The 19482-nt window shown below is 39.2% G+C and overlaps 1 protein-coding gene across 30 annotated transcripts in view; it reads left to right on the top strand.

The window, feature by feature from the left end:
* The window catches only part of CCDC158 (coiled-coil domain containing 158), a 78429-nt gene that overhangs the window by 19919 nt on the left and 39028 nt on the right, over window positions 1-19482 (top strand). For 28 of the 30 annotated variants that reach the window (XM_060417265.1, XM_060417281.1, XM_060417287.1 and 25 more), the window contains 9 exons: window positions 3765-3874; window positions 3988-4315; window positions 5134-5210; window positions 6128-6238; window positions 7653-7767; window positions 13656-13775; window positions 14679-14876; window positions 16402-16884; window positions 18851-19040. In XM_060417265.1, the coding sequence (XP_060273248.1) occupies window positions 3765-3874; window positions 3988-4315; window positions 5134-5210; window positions 6128-6238; window positions 7653-7767; window positions 13656-13775; window positions 14679-14876; window positions 16402-16884; window positions 18851-19040 (1732 nt within the window). The remainder of the gene's footprint in view (window positions 1-3764; window positions 3875-3987; window positions 4316-5133; window positions 5211-6127; window positions 6239-7652; window positions 7768-13655; window positions 13776-14678; window positions 14877-16401; window positions 16885-18850; window positions 19041-19482) is intronic. The other 2 variants (XM_060417295.1, XM_060417294.1) reach the window with 1 other exon arrangement.

Below are 19482 nucleotides of genomic sequence, written 5' to 3'. Positions count from 1 at the left end.
TATTAAGTGCTGAAAGAGATGTATCACTGTGTTATGTACAGAGGATGCAAAGATGAATAAGATAGGACTCATAAGTTCATAGTCTCGAAGGGAGGTGGCATATAAACAATGATGATACTTTATGATAAGTACACTAATAGAGGTGGATTGATGACAGATAGATAGATGGGTGAAGCACAGAAATACCAATGAGGAATAGAAACAATGCCTTAATTAATTTTCCACATCTGTCCTCTGGCAGAGTATGTGACACTTGACTGGCTCCAAATAAACTATTAATAGTTATATCAGTTAGTAAATAACAGGGTTATTTGGAGACATAATATTTATCACAAACCTCCCATGTAACAGATATTATACTAGGTACTGGATATATAAAGCTGGAAAAGATGTCCTCGTTTTTATGTGCATGTTTACAGTCTTATGGCTGAGGTATTTAAAATGGGAAATGATAGTAACAGGATGTGCCTCAGTAGGGTAAGCGCTGATGCTGAATCTAGTCAACGCTTCATCTTACTTGCCTCTTCCACAACATGTGACACACATGGCAATTCTTTTCATCTTGAAGCACTCTTTTCTCTTAGGTCTCTTGGAAGCACACTCTCCTAACTTTCCTCCAGCTCAGTCTTTTTCAGTTTTGTTATTCCAGCAAAACCCTCCATAGATTGTAATCGTGATTTCCGTGGCTTCTGTTGCCGTGTATATGTCAGTGCCTGTTCAGTTTACACATCTGGTCAGACCTCTTAACTGGTCTCTACACCCAGTTAGTGTACCCGTGTTCCTCCTGGACATTTCTGCTTGAAAGTTTTCTCAGGCTCCATAAACTCACCATTTCCAATCACACACCTGATTTCCCCCAAACCTTTCTTCTAGCTTTGTGTGGTGCTACGTTTATACAATTGCAGAGGGCAAAAACCTGACTCATTCTTGATACCTCTGCCTTTTCCCTGACATGCACTTTACTGCCAAGTCCGTCCAGTGCACCTTGTATATATTTCTCAAACATGTTTTCATTTCCACTGTTACATTCCAAAGTTCAGACTGCTCTAGCCTTCACCTGGACTATTAGAGAAAAAGATGGCGGGTCCCCCCTTATAGTGACTATATAAACATTGTGAACTGCAAAATCAGGTAGTAACCTTTTATATTTCCTTTGCTGTGTAGTTTTTGTTTTTCCTGTGGTTCCCAATTGCCTTTCTTTTTCCTTTATACTATTTACCTTTATCATATCCTTATTAAAAAAGTTATCATATAGGTTTTCTATCATACCTTCCTTTAACCCAGGACTCTTTAGTTCTTTTGTCTAGTCTAGATGAGTTTTTTCTTAGGTCTGTTGTGTAACTATAAAAAATGTTTAAAAACTATTTTCTTGAGATTATTATCACTGCTTTCCTGGTTGGAGCCATGATTTCCAGGATTTATTATTTTCTTTTTTCTTGATTTGTTTCTTCATTTAGTCAGAACACATCTTAGAAACTTCAAGAAAAAGTATATGGGACATACATTTTATGAATTTTTTTCATTCTGAAAATAACTTAAGCTGGATAAAGTTGAAAGTTATTTTCTTTCAGTCCTTTGAAAATATTGTGTGCCCTTGCAGAGACTGAGAAGATATCTATCTGATTCTTGTTCCTTTGTAGATGATATTTTTTTACTTAGTTGAGGTTCATCTTTGGAAACTTCAGGGTCTTCTCTTTATCTCTGAAATTCCACTGTAATGTGCATAGGTGTGGATTTTGGGTTTTTTGTTTTTTTTTCATTCACTGTGCTAGTCCCAAAAGGGACTCAATGGACCCTTTTGGCCTGTAGATTTGTGCCTTTCAGTTCAGTTCAGTCGCTCAGTCATGTCGAACTCTTTGCAACCTCATGGACTACAGCACACCAGGCTTCCCTGTCCATCACCAGCTCCCGGAGCTTGCTCAAAATCATGTCCATCAAGTTGGTGATGCCATCCAATCATCTCATCTTCTGTCATCCCCTTCTCTTCCTGCCTTCAATTCTTCCCAGCATCTGAGTCTTTGTACCAATGAGTCAGTTCTTTGTATCAGGTCGCCCAAGTATTGGAGTTTCAGCTTCAGCATCAGTCCTTCCAGTAAATATTCAGGACTGATTTCCTTTAGGATGGACTGGTTGGATCTCCTTGCAGTCCAAGGGACTCTTAAGAGTCTTCTCCAACACCACAGTTCAAAAGCGTCAATTCTTTGGCACTCAGCTCTCTTTATAGTCCAGCTCTCACATCCATACATGACTACTGGAAAAACCGTAGCTTTGGCTAGACAGACCTTTGTTGGCAAAGTAATGTCTCTGCTTTTTAATATGCTGTCTAGGTTGGTCATAACTTTTCTTCCAAGGAGCAAGCATCTTTTAATTTCATGGCTTTGAGGAATTCAATTTTTTTTTTCCTTTGACAGTTTCTTTCTCTGTTTTCTCAGTTCTCTCTTTCTGAAGCTCCTGTTGTTTAGGTTGAACCTCTAAATCTCTTTTTTTCTTTCAAAAATTTTATCTACTTTTTCTACTTAAAGAGGCATCTTGACTTCCAACATTTCTATTGCAACTTTTTAGTTTGCAGCCATATTTTTAATTTCCAGGAACCCTTTCTTCTCCTCTGATCGCTTATTTGACATAGCCCTATTCTTCCTTTATAGCAAAAATGTCTTTCAAATTTCTCTCTAGTACAAGTTTTTGGAAATGCTCTTCCACTGTTGCATTATCACTTTTTGTTTCTTTGGATCTTTTTTTCTGGGTATTTTCTCATTTGTTTCATCTTGGTCTCTTTTTTATTTTGTAATCTTCCTTCAAGTGTTCAGTGGTTTTTGGCTTTTTGTTCATACTCAAGAATGAACAGTAGGAAAAAAAAAAAACTGTTGTCAATCTGTCTATGGGCAGAACTTGATGGCTTTACTTTGGGATAATTAGATGGGGTGTCAACTGTTACTCTGGGAGACCTCTCAGTGCCTGATTTTAGAGATCTTTGTGAATTTCCTTGTAGCAGAACACCTTGATTTTTTTAATGGTAGTTGTCTGCAGCCAAGTCAGTTGACAGTTTTTAAGTCAGTTGGAGGTAGGGGTTGACTTTTCTGTATACCCAATTTCAACCACTTCTGTCCTCAGGAATAGAGTTTATTCCTATCTCTTTCTTGAGCTATAAGTCAGATTTGTTCTAGAAATGATGTTTTGGTTATAAAGTGAAAGTGAAAGTGAAGTCGCTTGGTCATGTCCAGCTCTTTGCAACCCCATGGACTGTAGCCCACCAGGCTCCTCAGTCCATGGAATTTTCCAGGCAAGAGTACTGGAGTGGGTTGCCATTTCCTTAGTAAGTGGATTGAAGGAGTATTTCAAAAATCTATGTTAGAAATGATTAATTAGGCCCTGGACAGTGGTGAAGGGGGAAGGAAGTACACATAAGAACAAACAATTGAGGGACTTCCTGGTGATCCAGTGGTTAGGAATCTCCCTTTCAGTGCAGGGCACATGGGTTTGATCTTTGGTCAGAGAACTAAGATCCCACATGCTATGGGGCAACTAAGCTGGCAAGCTGCAACTACTGAGGCCTCTGCTCTGGAGAGAAATTCACCCACCACAGTGAAAGAGCCCATGTACCACAACTGACTCAGTGCAGCCAAATAAATATTAATAATTTCTTTAAAAAGACACACAATTTTTTTTTAAATTAAATAATTGGTATATAGATTTTTAGAAATTACTAGCTATAAGGAAATATGTTCCTCTGATGAAGACTAATTTGCAGGACCGTTTTTTTCCAGAGCAATGAATTGCATGAGAAACAAAAGTTTTACTTAAGACAATCAGTCATTGATTTGCAAACAAAACTTCAAGAGATGCAGATGGAGAGAGATGCCATGGCTGACATCAGGTTGGGCTTCGTTACCTGAAATTATTTTAAAGTTTTACTTTTTCTAGAGTAAAATCATTTGTGTGAATCTGAGTTTTATCAATATTATTTCTTTTCTTTCATTTATTTCATAGACGAAGGGAGAGTCAGTCCCAGGAGGATTTACGAAACCAGCTTCAAAATACAGTTCATGAACTTGAAGCTGCCAAATGCCTTAAGGACGATATGCTGAAAGACAGCAGCACACAGATAGAGCAGCTAAGAAAGATGATGCTTAGTCATGAGGGAGTGCTTCAAGAAATCCGATCAGTCCTAGTTGACTTTGAAGAAGCCTCAGGCAAGAAAGTATTTGAACAGGACAGCATGTCTACCATCCACTCCAGAAGCATGGCCTCAGCTATTAGTAAAATCCTAAGAGAATTAGACACAGAGATTTCTTATCTTAAAGGGAGGATATTTCCAGTAAGTGGTGAGAACACTATGTCAATTTTATATTAAAATCCATTAAGACAATAATATAAGGCATGTAATTTTCTTAAACTCTTCAAAGTAAGCCAAGTTCTCATTTTTGTTCTCTAAAATAATGGAAGTTACTTCCAGAATGATCTTTCCTAATAAAGGGAGCTAAGTTGTCTGTATAGTTTCATGAGTGTAACCACTGTAAAAGATTTAATAAAATACAGTGATAGAATGTATCTGATTTTAGTATTGCTTCTATTTGCATCTTTCCTTGGAAGAAAAGTTATGACCAACCTAGATAGCATATTCAAAAGCAGAGACATTACTTTGCCAACTAAGGTCCATCTAGTCAAGACTATGGTTTTTCCTGTGGTCATGTATGGATGTGAGAGTTGGACTGTGAAGAAGGATGAGTGCCGAAGAATTGATGCTTTTGAACTGTGGTGTTGGAAAAGACTCTTAAGAGTCCCTTGGACTGCAAGGAGATCCAACCAGTCCATCCTAAAGGAAATCAGTCCTGAGTTGACTCATTGGAAAAGACTCTGATGCTGGGAGGGATTGGGGGCAGGAGGAGAAGGGGACGACCGAAGATGAGATAGCTGGATGGCATCACTGACTCGATGGACGTGAGTCTGAGTGAACTCTGGGAGATGGTGATGGACAGGTAGGCCTGGCGTGCTGTGATTCATGGGGTCGCACAGAGTCGGACACAACTGAGTGACTGAACTGAACTGAAAGCATTCCTTTAGTTAGAAAATCTCTAAATTTTCCAAGGGTTAGATTTACCAGTTCCTCAATCAATATTTCTTTTTTATAAACAGGTAGAGGATCAGCTTGAAGCACTGAAATCTGAATCACAAAACAAAATGGAACTACTTCTTCAACAACATCAAGATAGGTAGGTTTCGGCTGAGGTATAGAAGATCATAGTGAAACTATAGCACAAGTCTACAATCTCTCATCAGCAATTCCAATATCTAAAAAGCTCTAAAACACAGATTTTTTTCCCCCCATAGATTTGTAGGAAACTCATGTTAAGACACTTATTTGAAAAGTAGGGAAGATGTCATTCAAGACTGTTGCAAAAGGTGATTGAATTAGTGATGAGGCTCAACTCCCAGTCCAACATGGGCAAATGGGGATTCATAGCCAAGAAGCAGGGTGAGGGGGTCAGTAGGTAGAAAATTACTAGGAGGAGGCATGGGGTGGGAAGTTCTCACTAAACTGACTTAGCAAAATTCTTACTAAGCCTAGGCTCCTAAGTGCCAAGAGGCATCTGACTACACTTTGGTCAAGGTTAGATACTATGTCAGTTTTGTTGGCAAAACCTAATCTGAGCTAATGTTAAGCTTTTTATAGTCTTTTCATGATTTACTGTGAATATTTAAAAACCTACCATTGCATTAGTGATGTCTGGCTTCTGAGACACTTCCATAGATCTCTCTGGGGAAGTCACATGATACTTAGTACTATGCTTTAATACCATCATAACATTTTTTTAAAATTCTGAATTCCAAAGCCTGACTGGCTCCCAAAGGATTTGGATAAAGGATTCTGTATCTAACTTAAATACTTGTCATCAGTTCAGTTCAGTTGCTCAGTCGTGTCCGACTCCTTGCGACACCATGGACTGCAGCACACTAGGCCTCCCTGTCCCTCACCAACTCCCAGAGCTAGATACTTGTCATAAAATGAATAATATAGACAAAGCTAAAACAAAATACCAAATGTGAGTATTGAAATAATTAATCTTTAGAATAATTCATTATCAGGCAAAGTCTGTATCAAATAACGATCACCATATTCTTTCTATAGGATTGAGCAGTTAATAAGTGAACATGAAGCTGAAATAACAGGACTCACCGAGAAAGCTAGCAGTGCTCGGAGCCAAGCCAACAGTATCCAGAGTCAATTGGAGATCATTCAGTATGTGTGCCTGGTGGTTTGAAGTTGATAGCTGTTAATCTTCATTTTATTTTTTATTGATTTTTGTTCTAAGGTCTTTTTAAAAAAATGCTTAATAGTTGATTCTACAAGAAAGTGAAACTTTTCTAACATTCAAGTGAACAGAAAAGATTATTTAACATATGGATAATACTTTATAACCATATCAGAAGTATTATGGCAAGTATTTGGGCCTCTTGGGGTTTGGATGTTTTAATTTTTATCTACATTTCAACTAATTGGATAATTGGATAAAACACACACACAGTGTGTGTGTGTGTGTGTGTGTGTGTGTGTGTGTGTGTGTGTGTGTGTGTGTGTGTGTGTGTGTGTGTGTGTGTGTGTGTGTGTGTGTGTGTGTGTGTGTGTGTGTGTGTGTGTGTGGGCTTCCCAGGTGCCTCAGTAGTAAAGAATCCACCTGCCAATGCAGGAGACACAGGAAATGTGGGTTCGATCCCTGGGTCAGGAAGATCCACTAGAGGAGGAAATGGCGAGCCATTCCAGTATTCTTGCCTGGAAAATCCCATGGGCAGAGGGTCCCAGAGGGCTATAGTCTGTGGGGTCACAAAGAGTCAGATATGACTGAGTGACTGAGCATGCACATATGTGTAAATATATATAAATTATAAGTATACAGTGAGTGGGTTTTCAAGGAGTCAGACATGACTTAGTGACTAACAACATACAAATAATTTTATAATTTGCATTCCCATGTTGAAACTTTTTATATGGACATTTTCAGTCATACAGGGAGAAAACTGTAAAATGAACTCCTGTGTATGCATCATCTATGTTTAACAGTTAACATTTTTGAACTTAAGTCTTTAGTAACCAATTTGAAAGATAAAAGACTAGTGGCTATATTAAATAATTAGTGAAAAGTGCCTAAAAGCTAGAGCGCCCTTAGGTATCACACTTACTCTTAATTTGCTAATTGCCCTTGTTGTTGTTCAGTTGCCACTGTTACTGTTAAGTCACTTCAGTTGTGTCCGACTCTGTGCAACCCTATAGATGGCAGCCCACCAGGCTCCCCCGTCCCTGGGATCCTCCAGGCAAGAACACTGGAGTGGGTTGCCATTTCCTTCTCCAATGCATGAAAGTGAAAAGTGAAAGTGAAGTCGCTCAGTCGTGTCCGACCCTTAGCCACCCCATGGACAGCAGCCCACCAGGCTCCTCCGTCCATGGGATTCTCCAGGCAAGAGTTCAGTTGCCAAGTCATGTCCAATTCTTTGCGACCCTGTGGACTGTAGCACACCAGGCCACCATCTGCCAGAGTTGGGTAAAGTTCATGTCCATTGAATCAGTGACACCATCCAACCATCTCATCCTCTGTCATGCTCTTTTCCTTCTACCTTAGATCTTATTTTCTCTTATTCCCTCTTTAAACCCTTCTTAGAGAGCAAGCAAGAAACCAAAATTCAATGTACATGCGCCAACTGAGTGACCTGGAATCTACTGTTTCTCAACTACGTTCTGAATTAAGGGAAGCCAAAAGGATGTATGAAGACAAGGTGAGTTTAAATTTTGCTGTTCTGCTTCCAGAGACTGTTATACACAGAATCAGTTAGATAGTTTTTAATGGTTTATTTGAAAATGAGGAATCAAAGCAATCATTTAAAATTAAAAGCAGTTTATAAGATGGGTGCTAAATATCTACATGTTTAATTATACACAGTGTTTGCTCAAATCAATTCATTCTTAGAAAAGTTTCCTGCATTCTTCAAGCAAGTTTCTAAAAAATTAAAGGATAACATCATTTAAATTACTGCTACAAGGTTTAGCTTTTGCAAGTACTTGGCACCAGCTGTTCTCCCCCTCCCACTGAATACTTTAGGCTATTTCTTACTTCAACTCCTCCTTATTAATCATTGTGAGGCTTACAAACTGAATTCACTTCAAGATTAGTCTGAATAAGAAAAAATTAGCAAGCTAAATCTTCATCTCTTATCACACTGTTCCTATTAAAACTAGACATTATTATTTACTACAGTATTCTGTTTTCTCAGTTTCCATAGCTAAAAAGAAACTATTTTCATTATCAACCAATTTTTTGGAGCTTAGGTTTTTGTTGATTTCAAGGACGCAGAATAGTATCCTGTTTTGTGAATACCACCTTTCACCTCCAAAATGCCCTAGTTTGGATGATAAATCCTTTAGATAGTCATCCTACCTATAAGAGAACCTGCAGGTCTAACCACTTGTAGCCAATTTTTTTACTCCTTAGTTAATTGGGAAAAAATAGAGTATAAGAAAGCTGACAGATTTTCTTTATAACATAATCTAGTTCTACAGGGTAATGGTACAAGGGAAAAAGCTCCTTATGGGAAGAGGCAGTTGAAAAATTGCAGCACTAATTCTTCCAGATATTTTCCTGCCTTTGGGCAACCCCTCCTTTCATTATCGCTGTCACCCCTATGCTGGTCACAGGAGGGGGCTCTTTCTCCTTGATTCTCTAGTTCAAGACTTCAACTTTAGTTAGTTGTTGCACAGCTAAAAGGATAGAAAATTTAGACATGATCTTGCTATAAGGTCTAAACAATAAAGAGTAACGTGAAACTGTATAATCTCAGTTTTGAGATTTGGATCCTCTACAGGGGCTTTCAAACATTTTTGATCACTACCCACATCAAGAAATGTAGTTTTCCATATGATCTAGTATACACAGATACAATCCAAGTATGTTTCACAAAATAATATGACACTGGCTCTTTTTCTTCTCTTCAGATACTGATTTGACGCCCACTAAATTGATTTCACTTTTTCCTGGTGGGTTGCAGTGTGAACAGCACTGCTCTCGAAAACCTCTTCCTTAGCTCTTGGCCTTGATTCTTGTGTCAGGGTCATTTCAACCACTGCCACCTAGAAGTAGCCTTAAGGAGCCTTAGACTTCTTAAAGGCTAAATCCAAGAAACAAAAGCCCAGACAGAAATATTTGTTCTTTCCGGCTTCTCTGAGGCCTGCCTTTTGTGTTCTAGTTCAGGATGGACTTTTCCCCTGAAGATGGATAACAGGAATATCCACCCCATTCTGGGCAGATCAAGTCTATACAATGACTGATATTCATCATACGCAACCCATTCTGAAAAGATTTAATTTTCATTGTTTATTGACAGACCCTTTGAAAAGCCACAAAATATTAAATACTAAGACTTGACTCACCTATCTATCTTACATCATTTGAAATTAATATAGCTTTCCATTTGTAATGTTGCTTGGAAACAGCCTCTTCATAAGCTGTCACCCAGTTGTTTGCTAATATGCATGTCGTCTGATGTATAACACCATGCTGATCAACCTAAATTTGGGCATGGTAGGAAATTTTAACAAATATTGACATCTTAACAGTACAAAAATCATTTTTGTTTTTATAAACACCTATCTCTTTCGCATTGTAGAAGCATTAGCCTCAGATAAATGACTGAAACCTTTTATATGAGGGTTTTGAGGTCATGTAGATACAAACACAGTACTAAAATCATTGTCTTACCTTGCTTTAATGTAAACAATTGATCATGAACAATTTTTACAGTCTTAAAGAGTCAACATTATTGGAAAAAAGGAGGCCATATTAGTTTAATTAATTTTAATCCAGATCACTGAGACTTTTGGTAAAGCGTAGTAAGCCTAATCGAGTTGGCACCTAGAATCTCTATAGTAACTCGCTTTAGTCAAGGAACACTGAGAGATGATTATCCTGCTATGTAAATACAGATTTTAATGTCTCTGACCTGAAAAGCATTAAACATACATGGTGTAAAAAAAAAATACATAGTGTAACTAAGCAAAGAAGATCAAACACATTAACGAAAGTATTTTATTTTGTGTTCATGAAAAATTCTATCATTATAAAATATTTTCATTGTGATAAATTGAATGTAGAATTTTAAAAAAACACAGATTCTTTTGTTTAATTTCTTTTATTTTCATTTACCTTGACATTTAATAGGCTAAAGCCTATTAAAACCTTAAAATCTTAAAATTAAATAAAATCTTAAAATTTTATTTTTCCACTGCTGCTGTACGTTTAATATATACAATATATACTGTCCAAATAACAAGGAAAAAATACAGCTATGATTAAAAGTGAGATTTGTGGGAAGAGAGACTTATTATTTAAGAGTATGTTGATATTATACATCAACATATTTTATGAGAGGCAGGCAGTGTTAGTATTTTCTCCTGAGGGTCAGATTCCTTCAGAAAAAAATATTTATTATTTTTAAAAATTGATTGCATGACAGGGCTGAACAAAACTTTCCCAACTAGAATGCATAAGTATAGAGAAAACTTGTTTAGCCAGACAAGTGTCCCTTCAGATAAGCAAAAGTATTTTCATACTGATGAAAAGTGATGTTTCAAAGAAGACTGTAGACATAGCTTTCAGACATACAAAAGTGTTTTACTGTAATATTTTTTCTATTCTTCTCTTTCCATTTTAGGAGAACCTCCAGAATTCCCCTTTACGAATTTGGACCAGTAGAAGCTGTCACTATTGGCTCTGTAGATTTGGCTTTACTCTTAACTTTCGCTTTTTGATAACAAAAATATCTCACAATCTTGATTCTAAGTTTACTTTTCATACTTTGAAAGCATTTGGGGCTGAATTTCTTACTCAAAAAGTGAAGTTGTAGTAGCACTGGCTGGAGCTGTACCCTGTGCAGGGAGATTCTATGCAAATCTCTGCATAGTTCTGCCAATGCACCTCCATGCTGACCAGCAGCATTCCTTATTATCCCAGAACTGTGTATTTTTGAGCACAGAAAGCGAGATAACAATTTGGCACAATTGGTGATATCTAAAATCACTGTACGATTATAATGAGATCCCAGTACTTATTTGTCCAGTGATCCAAAACAAAAAGTAGATTCATAGATGGTGAAAGGGAAAACCAGTGCTGCTATTTAAAAAGAAACGAAAAGAGAAAAAAACTAATACATCTCAGATGTCAGTATTTATTCTGGACATTTTAAAAGGCTTTTCTTCATCTTATGTTTTTACAGCTGTTTGTATCAGCTCAGCTGCTACCTCAATGGTTTTCCCTTTCACTCTCTATTTATCTTTTTGATTGATTAATTAATATAAATATTTTTACTTTTAAAAAGTGAAAGGTAAAAGCAGAGCTATAGCAGTTGAGTCAGTACTGACAACTACAAAACTAATGTTCCTGCAGGGGTCTGGAGGGATGTCTGATACTTAGATGGAAAGATACAAGTTGATTCTTTTTCTTTTTTCTTTTATTTTTTTCTTTGTAAAATTTGGTCTCATAGAATTTAACATTAAGTGATTATCCAGAATTTCTTAAAAAGTGAAAACAGACATAAAATAACAAGTCTTAATTTCAGCTTTTAAACCACACAAATACTTTGCTCAAAGATAGGAATGGTTTTACCCCAGACTAGAAGTCTAAAATGTTCATGTTAGTCACATGAGCAACTTTTAAAATTGAAAGCATTCTTGTTAAATTTAGAGCTCAAATATGGTTCCTTTGAAAATATAGAATTTCAGCTTTATTAATGCTGATCTTATGTGGAAAAATATTAGAAGCAGAATTGAAAGGAATTTGAAAGATCATCTATAATACTTTTTTCAAATTATAGATGTGTAATTTAGACTCAAATTACAGACTCAGAGACCTTATGTGACAGAAGCTGGTTCAGAACCAGGCTGTTTGACTCTCAACCAGATCATATTGCCTTTCTGATCACATTTGTCTAACCAAAGTAAGAGTTGATGTTTTTTTCCCTCAGTATTTTTAATGTCTTTACTATGTGTGCTGAGTTAGTCTTTCCTAATAATAGTAGAGCTGAAGAGATTGTTTCAGCTGATAGTACTCATTTGTCTTAGGAAGCTGCTTGTGTCCCTGAGGATGAATTGTTATAGGAACACAAGAGTGAAAGCACTTTTTTATAGGATTATTAGTATCTATGAGCTCATTTCTATCGGTCACCTAATGTTTTACCTAATTTCTGTGAAATACTTTTTTGTATAAAACATGGAATCGATTACAAAGTCAGTTTTGAAATGTATCCAATGTAAATATTAAAATTTATATTCAAATTCCTGTAGGTTGTGATACTACTCTGTTGGTAAATGTGAAACTATTTGATAGTCCTGTATTAGTATGCTCTTAAGTCATGTATGTACATATGTAAATAAAGACATATATATGTATACACACCCATCTATGTATTCACCCTTACCATTTATCAGAGATAGTAGCATATACATGTTTATATGTAATGAAATTAATATACACGTACCAAATTAATAAATGATGATCTTAAATGAACTTAGACCAACTTAAAATAGTATCACAAAATGTTAGGTTTGCTCGTATGTTCTCTAAGAAGATTTAATCACAGTTGCATCCAAACCAGTCATTAAGTTTTATTCTTGACTGTGGATTTAGAAGCCTACTCAGTAGATGCCTTAGAAGTAAGGAATATGTAGCATTTATGCAGACATGAAAGATTTTTTGTTATTGGAAAGTGGTGATGAAATGTTATTATAGGTATCACATTAAAGGTTAGGTATCACTATATAACACTCAGTATCAGTAGTTTTTCATTATTTTAATATCTGTGTCTACGTAATGAGTTTATGTAGCTGTGCTCAAATACAAACTCAGAATCTCCATTGTTAGAGATCTTAACCTCTTAGCCTGCAGCCCCAGGTTAAGGGCTGTAGAGATCCTGTTTACAGCGATGGCCCTTCTGGCGTATGTCATAGAAATGCATGGTCACACAGATCTGACAGCTGCCTGTCTGTAAGAGAGAACTGCATCTATACAGTTCTTTAAACTAGTATTCTTACCCCACTTGATAGTTGGAAAAAAATGAGGATTGTATTATTTTATATATATACATATATTTGAAAATTTGTGTATCCTTTCAAAATAGGGTGACTAACAGTGACGATAACTATAAGCTTGTTACCATGCATTGTTTTATAGTCAGTGCCTTTATTTTTGAAACTGATGTTCTGAAACAAAATAGCACTTCTAAGTATAATATAGTTAATTTGTGTGGGCTTTGTAGAATGTTCTTTATGCCACATAAAGCTTCCTTAAATACCAAATTATAGAACTCATTTTCACAGAAGATGGATTTTGAGTAGTGTGATGGTGAGAGTGGCGTATTACAGACAACGGCTGAATCTCACAGTACCAAGTACTTCATTTTGGTCAGTTTGTCTGGCTGACTTCCACATAGATTTTAAGTTTGGAAAACTTTGCAAAATACATCACAATTTTGTCTACAAAATACATCACAAAATGAACTCTTATTCTTGCCCCCCAAATGATACCATTGCCCCAAATAATACTGTTTGTTTTCCAAAGACTGTATTTATTTTATATTACTCATTGACGTAGTCAGATTCATTTGTGCTTTCCTTGTAGATAGAAGAGCTGGAGAAGCAGTTAGTTCTCGCAAACTCAGAGCTAACTGAAGCACGGACGGAACGTGATCAGTTCAGTCAGGAATCTGGAAATCTGGACGACCAACTTCAAAAGCTCTTGGTAAGAAGGTGCTCTGAAATATGAATGAGATTAATTCTGGGAAGTTTTACCACCGTATTTCACAAAACTAGTTTCAAATTCCAAATTTTACAACATATCTGTACATTTACACACAACACAGCATCCTGGACACTATTCAAGTTTTACGTGTGAAATATAATATTGTATAAGCACAACTCTTAGGGCTTACAAGTTGGGTGAAGGTAATCTTTGAATAGCCATAGTCTTTCTGTTAGGTATTGTGTTCTGCTAAACTGAAGTAGGGTTGAATGTTCATTTCAAAACCAAACAACATTCAAAACACATACAAATCATGTATAAAGAAAAGTTAAATGCAAATTTAGGTAAAAAAAATTTTTTTAGGAAGAAAAGAGGATTCTGATGGTAGTGAAGCAGTTTCTGCCCTCCATTAGGGGTACTACAGGCTGAGAAATTTAGGAAAGGTGATGTTGGTACCCCTTCATGCGATACTTTATTAGAGTTCCTGTAGAACAGGATTCTCTCCCCACCAAACCTTACCTCAGGCTACAGGGCCCTCAGCTGTCGGAGTGTCCTTCACAGGCTAACCGGGGCTTGATGAGCACATGCTCAAGGGAGAGCTGACTCTAAACTGCGGGATAATCCTCACTTCTCTCCCTCCTGTTCCATGTTTCCCAGAATCCTCATATCTAATCTGGGCTCTAGTCCATTGAGAGTTACTTGCAATGCTAGAAATTATAAGTCAACAAAATGTTAGTTTTCTAGGAAATCATAGTTCTTTATCTAAAATCATTAAAAAAGAATCCAATTCCAAGATCAAAGTCTTGTCAAATCACATAGAAACTCCAAAGATGATGTAAGGAGAAAAAGAGTTTGAAAACCAATGTGTAACACGAGGGGGAAGGCTGACGTCCCTTCCTGTAGGCCGACCTACATAAGCGAGAGAAGGAGCTGAGTCTGGAGAAGGAGCAGAACAAGAGGCTGTGGGACCGGGACACGGGCAACAGCATCACCATCGACCACCTGCGGAGAGAACTGGACGACAGGAACATGGAGGTGCAGCGCCTGGAGGCCTTGCTCAAGGCCATGAAGAGCGAGTGTCAGGGCCAGATGGAGCGGCAGGTGAGGCCGGGCCTCCCCGGGGAGAGCTGTGGGCTCTGAGAGCAAGATATGTAACCTGGGTGTTTATTTCTGTGGTTCTGGCCTCTTGTTAAACTTCATCTCACTTTTGTCCATTGTTGAGTAATGAAACTCTCATCCAGTTGCCTTTTCATTTCACCTGGAAATTGGTAACCTAATAATCCTAATAATAGAAAAACATCAGACCATAGGGAGATCTGGGCTTCATCTGAGATCTGTGGCTCAAACAGAAAAGAATCTGCCTGCAATGTGGGGGGCCTGGGTTCTATCCCATGGCAACCCACTCCAGTATTCTTGCCTGGAGAATCCGCATGGACAGTGGAGCCTGGTGGGCTACAGTTCATGGGGTTGCAAAGAGTCGGACACGACTGAGCAACTAAGTGCATAGGGAGATCTAAGGAAAAGCAAGGTTGAAGGTTTCCAGTGGATTTTTTTGTTTCCCCTTCCCCAGAGAGGCTTTCCCCTCCTTTCCTCCCAAACTGATTAGGAATGATAGATATGCAGGCTGGGTGCACTCCAGTTCAGCACCCCAGGAGTGACATGTGGAGTGCTGTGTGAGCACCAGTGTACCTTCAAGACAGGAAGGACATAGTTTCAATGCCTGCCATAATTGCCAAAAGAGCTTCCTCAAATGAAAAAGCAAACCAAAGGGACCAGCCTTGGCCTAGACCCAGGCAAAGTCATCTTCCTATTCTCTGGTCCAACCCGGGCAGGAGGAAAGCTGCAAGGAGCACCTGGCGGTTAGAATCTTGCGCTGTGCTGTGCTCAGTCGCTCAGTCGTGTCTGACTCTTTGAGATCCCATGGATTACATAGCCCACCAGGCTTCTCTGTCCATGGGATTCTCCAGGCAAAAACACTAGAGTGGGTTGCCATGCCCTCCTCCAGGGGATCTCCCCGACCCAGAGACTGAACCCAGGTCTCCCACATTGTGGGCAGATTCTTTACCATCTAAGCCACCAGGGAAGCTGAAGGGTACTAGAGTGGGTCGCCAATCCCTTTTCCGGGGGATCTTCCCAACACAGGAATCAAACCAGGGTCTTCTGTATTGCAGGCAGATTCTTTACTGTGTGAGCCACCAGGGAAGCCCAATTAGAATCTTACTCTTTTCCAAACAAGGACCAGAGAATGTGAATGTACATTGGATAAAAGCCATCATTCACTTTTCCCTCAAAGGTGGAATTAAGGAGGAGGGAAACAAAGGATAGCTGTCTTCACTCTTACCCACTTTCCACTGTTGCCAGTGTCATCCTAATATAAATTGGTGTGGAAAACTTGCCGAGCTCGTCCCCACCCTACAACACCATTCTGGATGAGCGTTGTTTAATTAAGGCCTCTCCACCTTGATCTAATTAACACAAGTTAGTCTGCTGTCTGTATGAAGTTCTGAGAGCAAAACAATTGAGGTACTGTCATATTCATGATTTCATCTTCTTGAGCTAACTTGTCAGATCCCTTGAGACCTCTGCCTGTCTGCCTAAATCCATGCAATTCTTCTTTAACAATCAGATGGCAGCCATTCAGGGAAAGAATGAAAGTCTAGAAAAAGTGTCCTCCTTGACTGCTCAGCTTGAATCCACCAAAGAGATGCTCCGCAAAGTGGTGGAAGAGTTGACAGCCAAGAAGATGACCCTGGAGAGCTCGGAGAGGACCGTGTCGGACCTGACAGCTTCCCTCCAAGAAAAGGAGCGAGCCATCGAGGCCACCAACTCAGAAATCACGAAGCTGCGCTCCCGGGTGGACTTGAAGTTGCAGGAGCTGCAGCACCTGAAGAATGAAGGGGATCACCTCCGAAACGTGCAGACAGAGTGCGAGGCCCTCCGGCTGCAGATGGCAGAGAAGGACAAAGTGATCGAGATCCTGCGTCAGCAGATCGAGAACATGACGCAGCTGGTGGGCCAGCACGGGCGCACGGCCGGCGCTATGCAAGTGGAGAAAGCTCAGCTGGAGAAGGAGATCAATGACAGGAGGCTGGAGCTACAGGAAGTTAAGGTCTGTAGAGTGTTTTGGTGGTTTAGCTTCTGAAATATCTCTTTTCTCCCGTAAGTCTGACCTAATTGACCAGAAGTAGGTTCTGTAAAGATAGTTGTAGACACTCCGAAATCGTTTGCAAGTGTTTTTGTCAGTGTGCATGTGTGCTTTTGTGAGGAAGGTCCCACACTTTTCTTAAATTCCACAAGGAGTGGCCCCCAAATGGTTCAGAAGTGCTGATACAAAAGAGAAAAATCAGAAAATCCAGCTTCTTTACGCAGTCTGTCATGATCCCGTAGTTTGAGAAAGCATTTTGTCCCCCTTCAGACAGACCTAACTTTGAGCCCCGTCTCGCCGCTCAGTAGCTGTAAAGCCCTGGACTGTGTGCTGAATGTTGGCTTCTATGTCTGTAAACCAGAATGCAAAACAAAACACCCCCGAATCTTGTTGGGTTATTTGAGGCTTAAATGAGAAAGTGTATATCAAGGATTTAGCTTGGTTCCTGGTCTGTGGAAGACGTTTAGAAAATATTAGTTCCGTTCCCCCATTCCACTCTCCACCTGAACCTTATCGTACTGCGTTTGTACTTGTTACAGCCTGGGTCACATTCTATATTGCACTGTGTATGCGCACGTGCATGTGTGTGTGTGGGGGGTGGGTATGTGGTGTGTGCGTGTGTGTGTGTAAATAGCAATTTCTCCTCTTCCCTGTAAGACTGAAGACTTCTTCAAGCAGGGCACACATCTTCATCTTTGTACCCTTGCCCCTGACTTTGTGCCATGTACCCAGAAGGTGCTCAGTAAATGTTTGTCAGAATTTAAAACTATTGAATGAATTTTTAAAAATTCAGTTTCCCAAGCTTTATATTACTTTTATCTGCCATGGTAACTAGTAGGAAACAAATCACATGTAATTAATTTTTTCTTTCGGTTTTGTTGGAATATAATTGACATACAATACTGTTTGAGTTTAAGGGGTACAGCATAATGGCTTAATTTACACATATTGTGCAACAATAAGTTAACATCTATCATCTCATATAGATTAAAAAAAACAATATTTTTTCCCTTATGATGATTTATGACAAAGAATCTGAAAATCAGAAAAGGGGAAAATTCACCCAGAGGAAACCAAGCATAAGGTTCCTCTCCTGCAGTCAGGCACAAGATGCTTAACCCCGCCAGCAATATGTTGTGACAACATGTGTCAGATGTTGCCAACCCAGGGGGTTCATCAGGGGCTCAGTGGGCAGAGTTTTTATACTAGGAGCTGATCGTATAGGCTGTCCTTACCAGGGAGGGGAATACAGCCTTCTGAAAGGAAAGCAAGGGTCCAGCATAAATTGTTTCACTTGAAGAACAGTTTTTAGGCAGAGTGGGTTAGACTGATGGGACCCCCTCCCCAAATCCAAGTTTTCAGTACCGCCAACAGCCACCCTGACTAGAAGCTTTCATCAGGGCAGTGGTCAGGCTCTCTTCCACACACCACCTTAGCTCCAGTAGCAGCCCCCTCCCTGTGTTCATTCTCTACCCTCTCACCTTTTCAGTTCTTTTCCCATCATCATTGTCATCTGGTTATTCAATATTTGTTGCGGTCTGTCTCCTCTCACGAGAATGTAAAAGTCCCATGAGGACAAGGACATTGTTTACTGCGATACACGGTCAGGGCAGGGGGAGCCGGGTGGGGGAGGGGCCGTGGGGGTAAAACCCGAGTAGGTGCTCGCCTGGGGCCTCACCTGCACACCGTCCTCAGCGTGTAAAATGGAGTCTCGCACAGTTAGGTGCCCAGGACGTTTTTGTTGTTTTTTTTTAATGAATGAATATATAGAATAGGAATAATGGAGGGCTGTAGCCAGTGATACTGGGAATTGGTATCTATGGTTAAAAGAAAGGTAAAATACTCGTTTTGTTTTCCCACTTCTTATTGCTGCTTTATATGTTATTTTTTTATTTCTTGCTCTGTCCTTTGTATTTATCCCTACATTTAGATTTTGAAAGATAAAAAAGATGCAAAGGTACGGGAGCTTGAAGCCAGAGTGAGTGACCTGGAATTGGAAAAGGTGAAGCTGGTGAACGCAGGCTCCGAGAGGCTCCGTGCAGTGAAAGACATCAAGCAAGAGAGAGACCATTTATTAAGTGAGGTGAAAGCTAGTAGGAACGAGTTAAACAGCCTTACCGGTACGTGACTCCAGTTCAAACTCTGCCGAAAATAGGAGTGCTGTCCGTGGCGTTCCACGAGGATACTAGGACTGTTGTGACAGGATGGGCCCTCGTCCAGTGATACAGACATGGATAATTATGCTGTCCCTGCACACACGCCTCATCACCCGAAACCCTGCCACTTCCCCATGAAGTGCTCCCAGAGCGTGCACTCATTAACCATTAACTTTAGTCAGCCCTCAGTGTCCATGAAATTCTGCACTGCGTTTCCAAGGGGAGAGGGAGAGAAGTGGAAACCTCGAGTCCTCTGAGTCAGATAGCTTGATTAGAGGTGTAATAATGAAGCCACACATGTAAATAGACTTATGCAAGTTTCTTGGAATGGAAAATTCCAAGGCTTTAAATTTTAAGATGAAAATACCCTCAGTTCACTGTTAGTATGGTACAGGTGACATCTACT

Source organism: Ovis aries, chromosome 6 (assembly GCF_016772045.2).
Source record: "Ovis aries strain OAR_USU_Benz2616 breed Rambouillet chromosome 6, ARS-UI_Ramb_v3.0, whole genome shotgun sequence".
NCBI classification, from domain to species: domain Eukaryota; kingdom Metazoa; phylum Chordata; class Mammalia; order Artiodactyla; family Bovidae; genus Ovis; species Ovis aries.
This window is presented reverse-complemented; position numbering and strand designations above follow the sequence as displayed.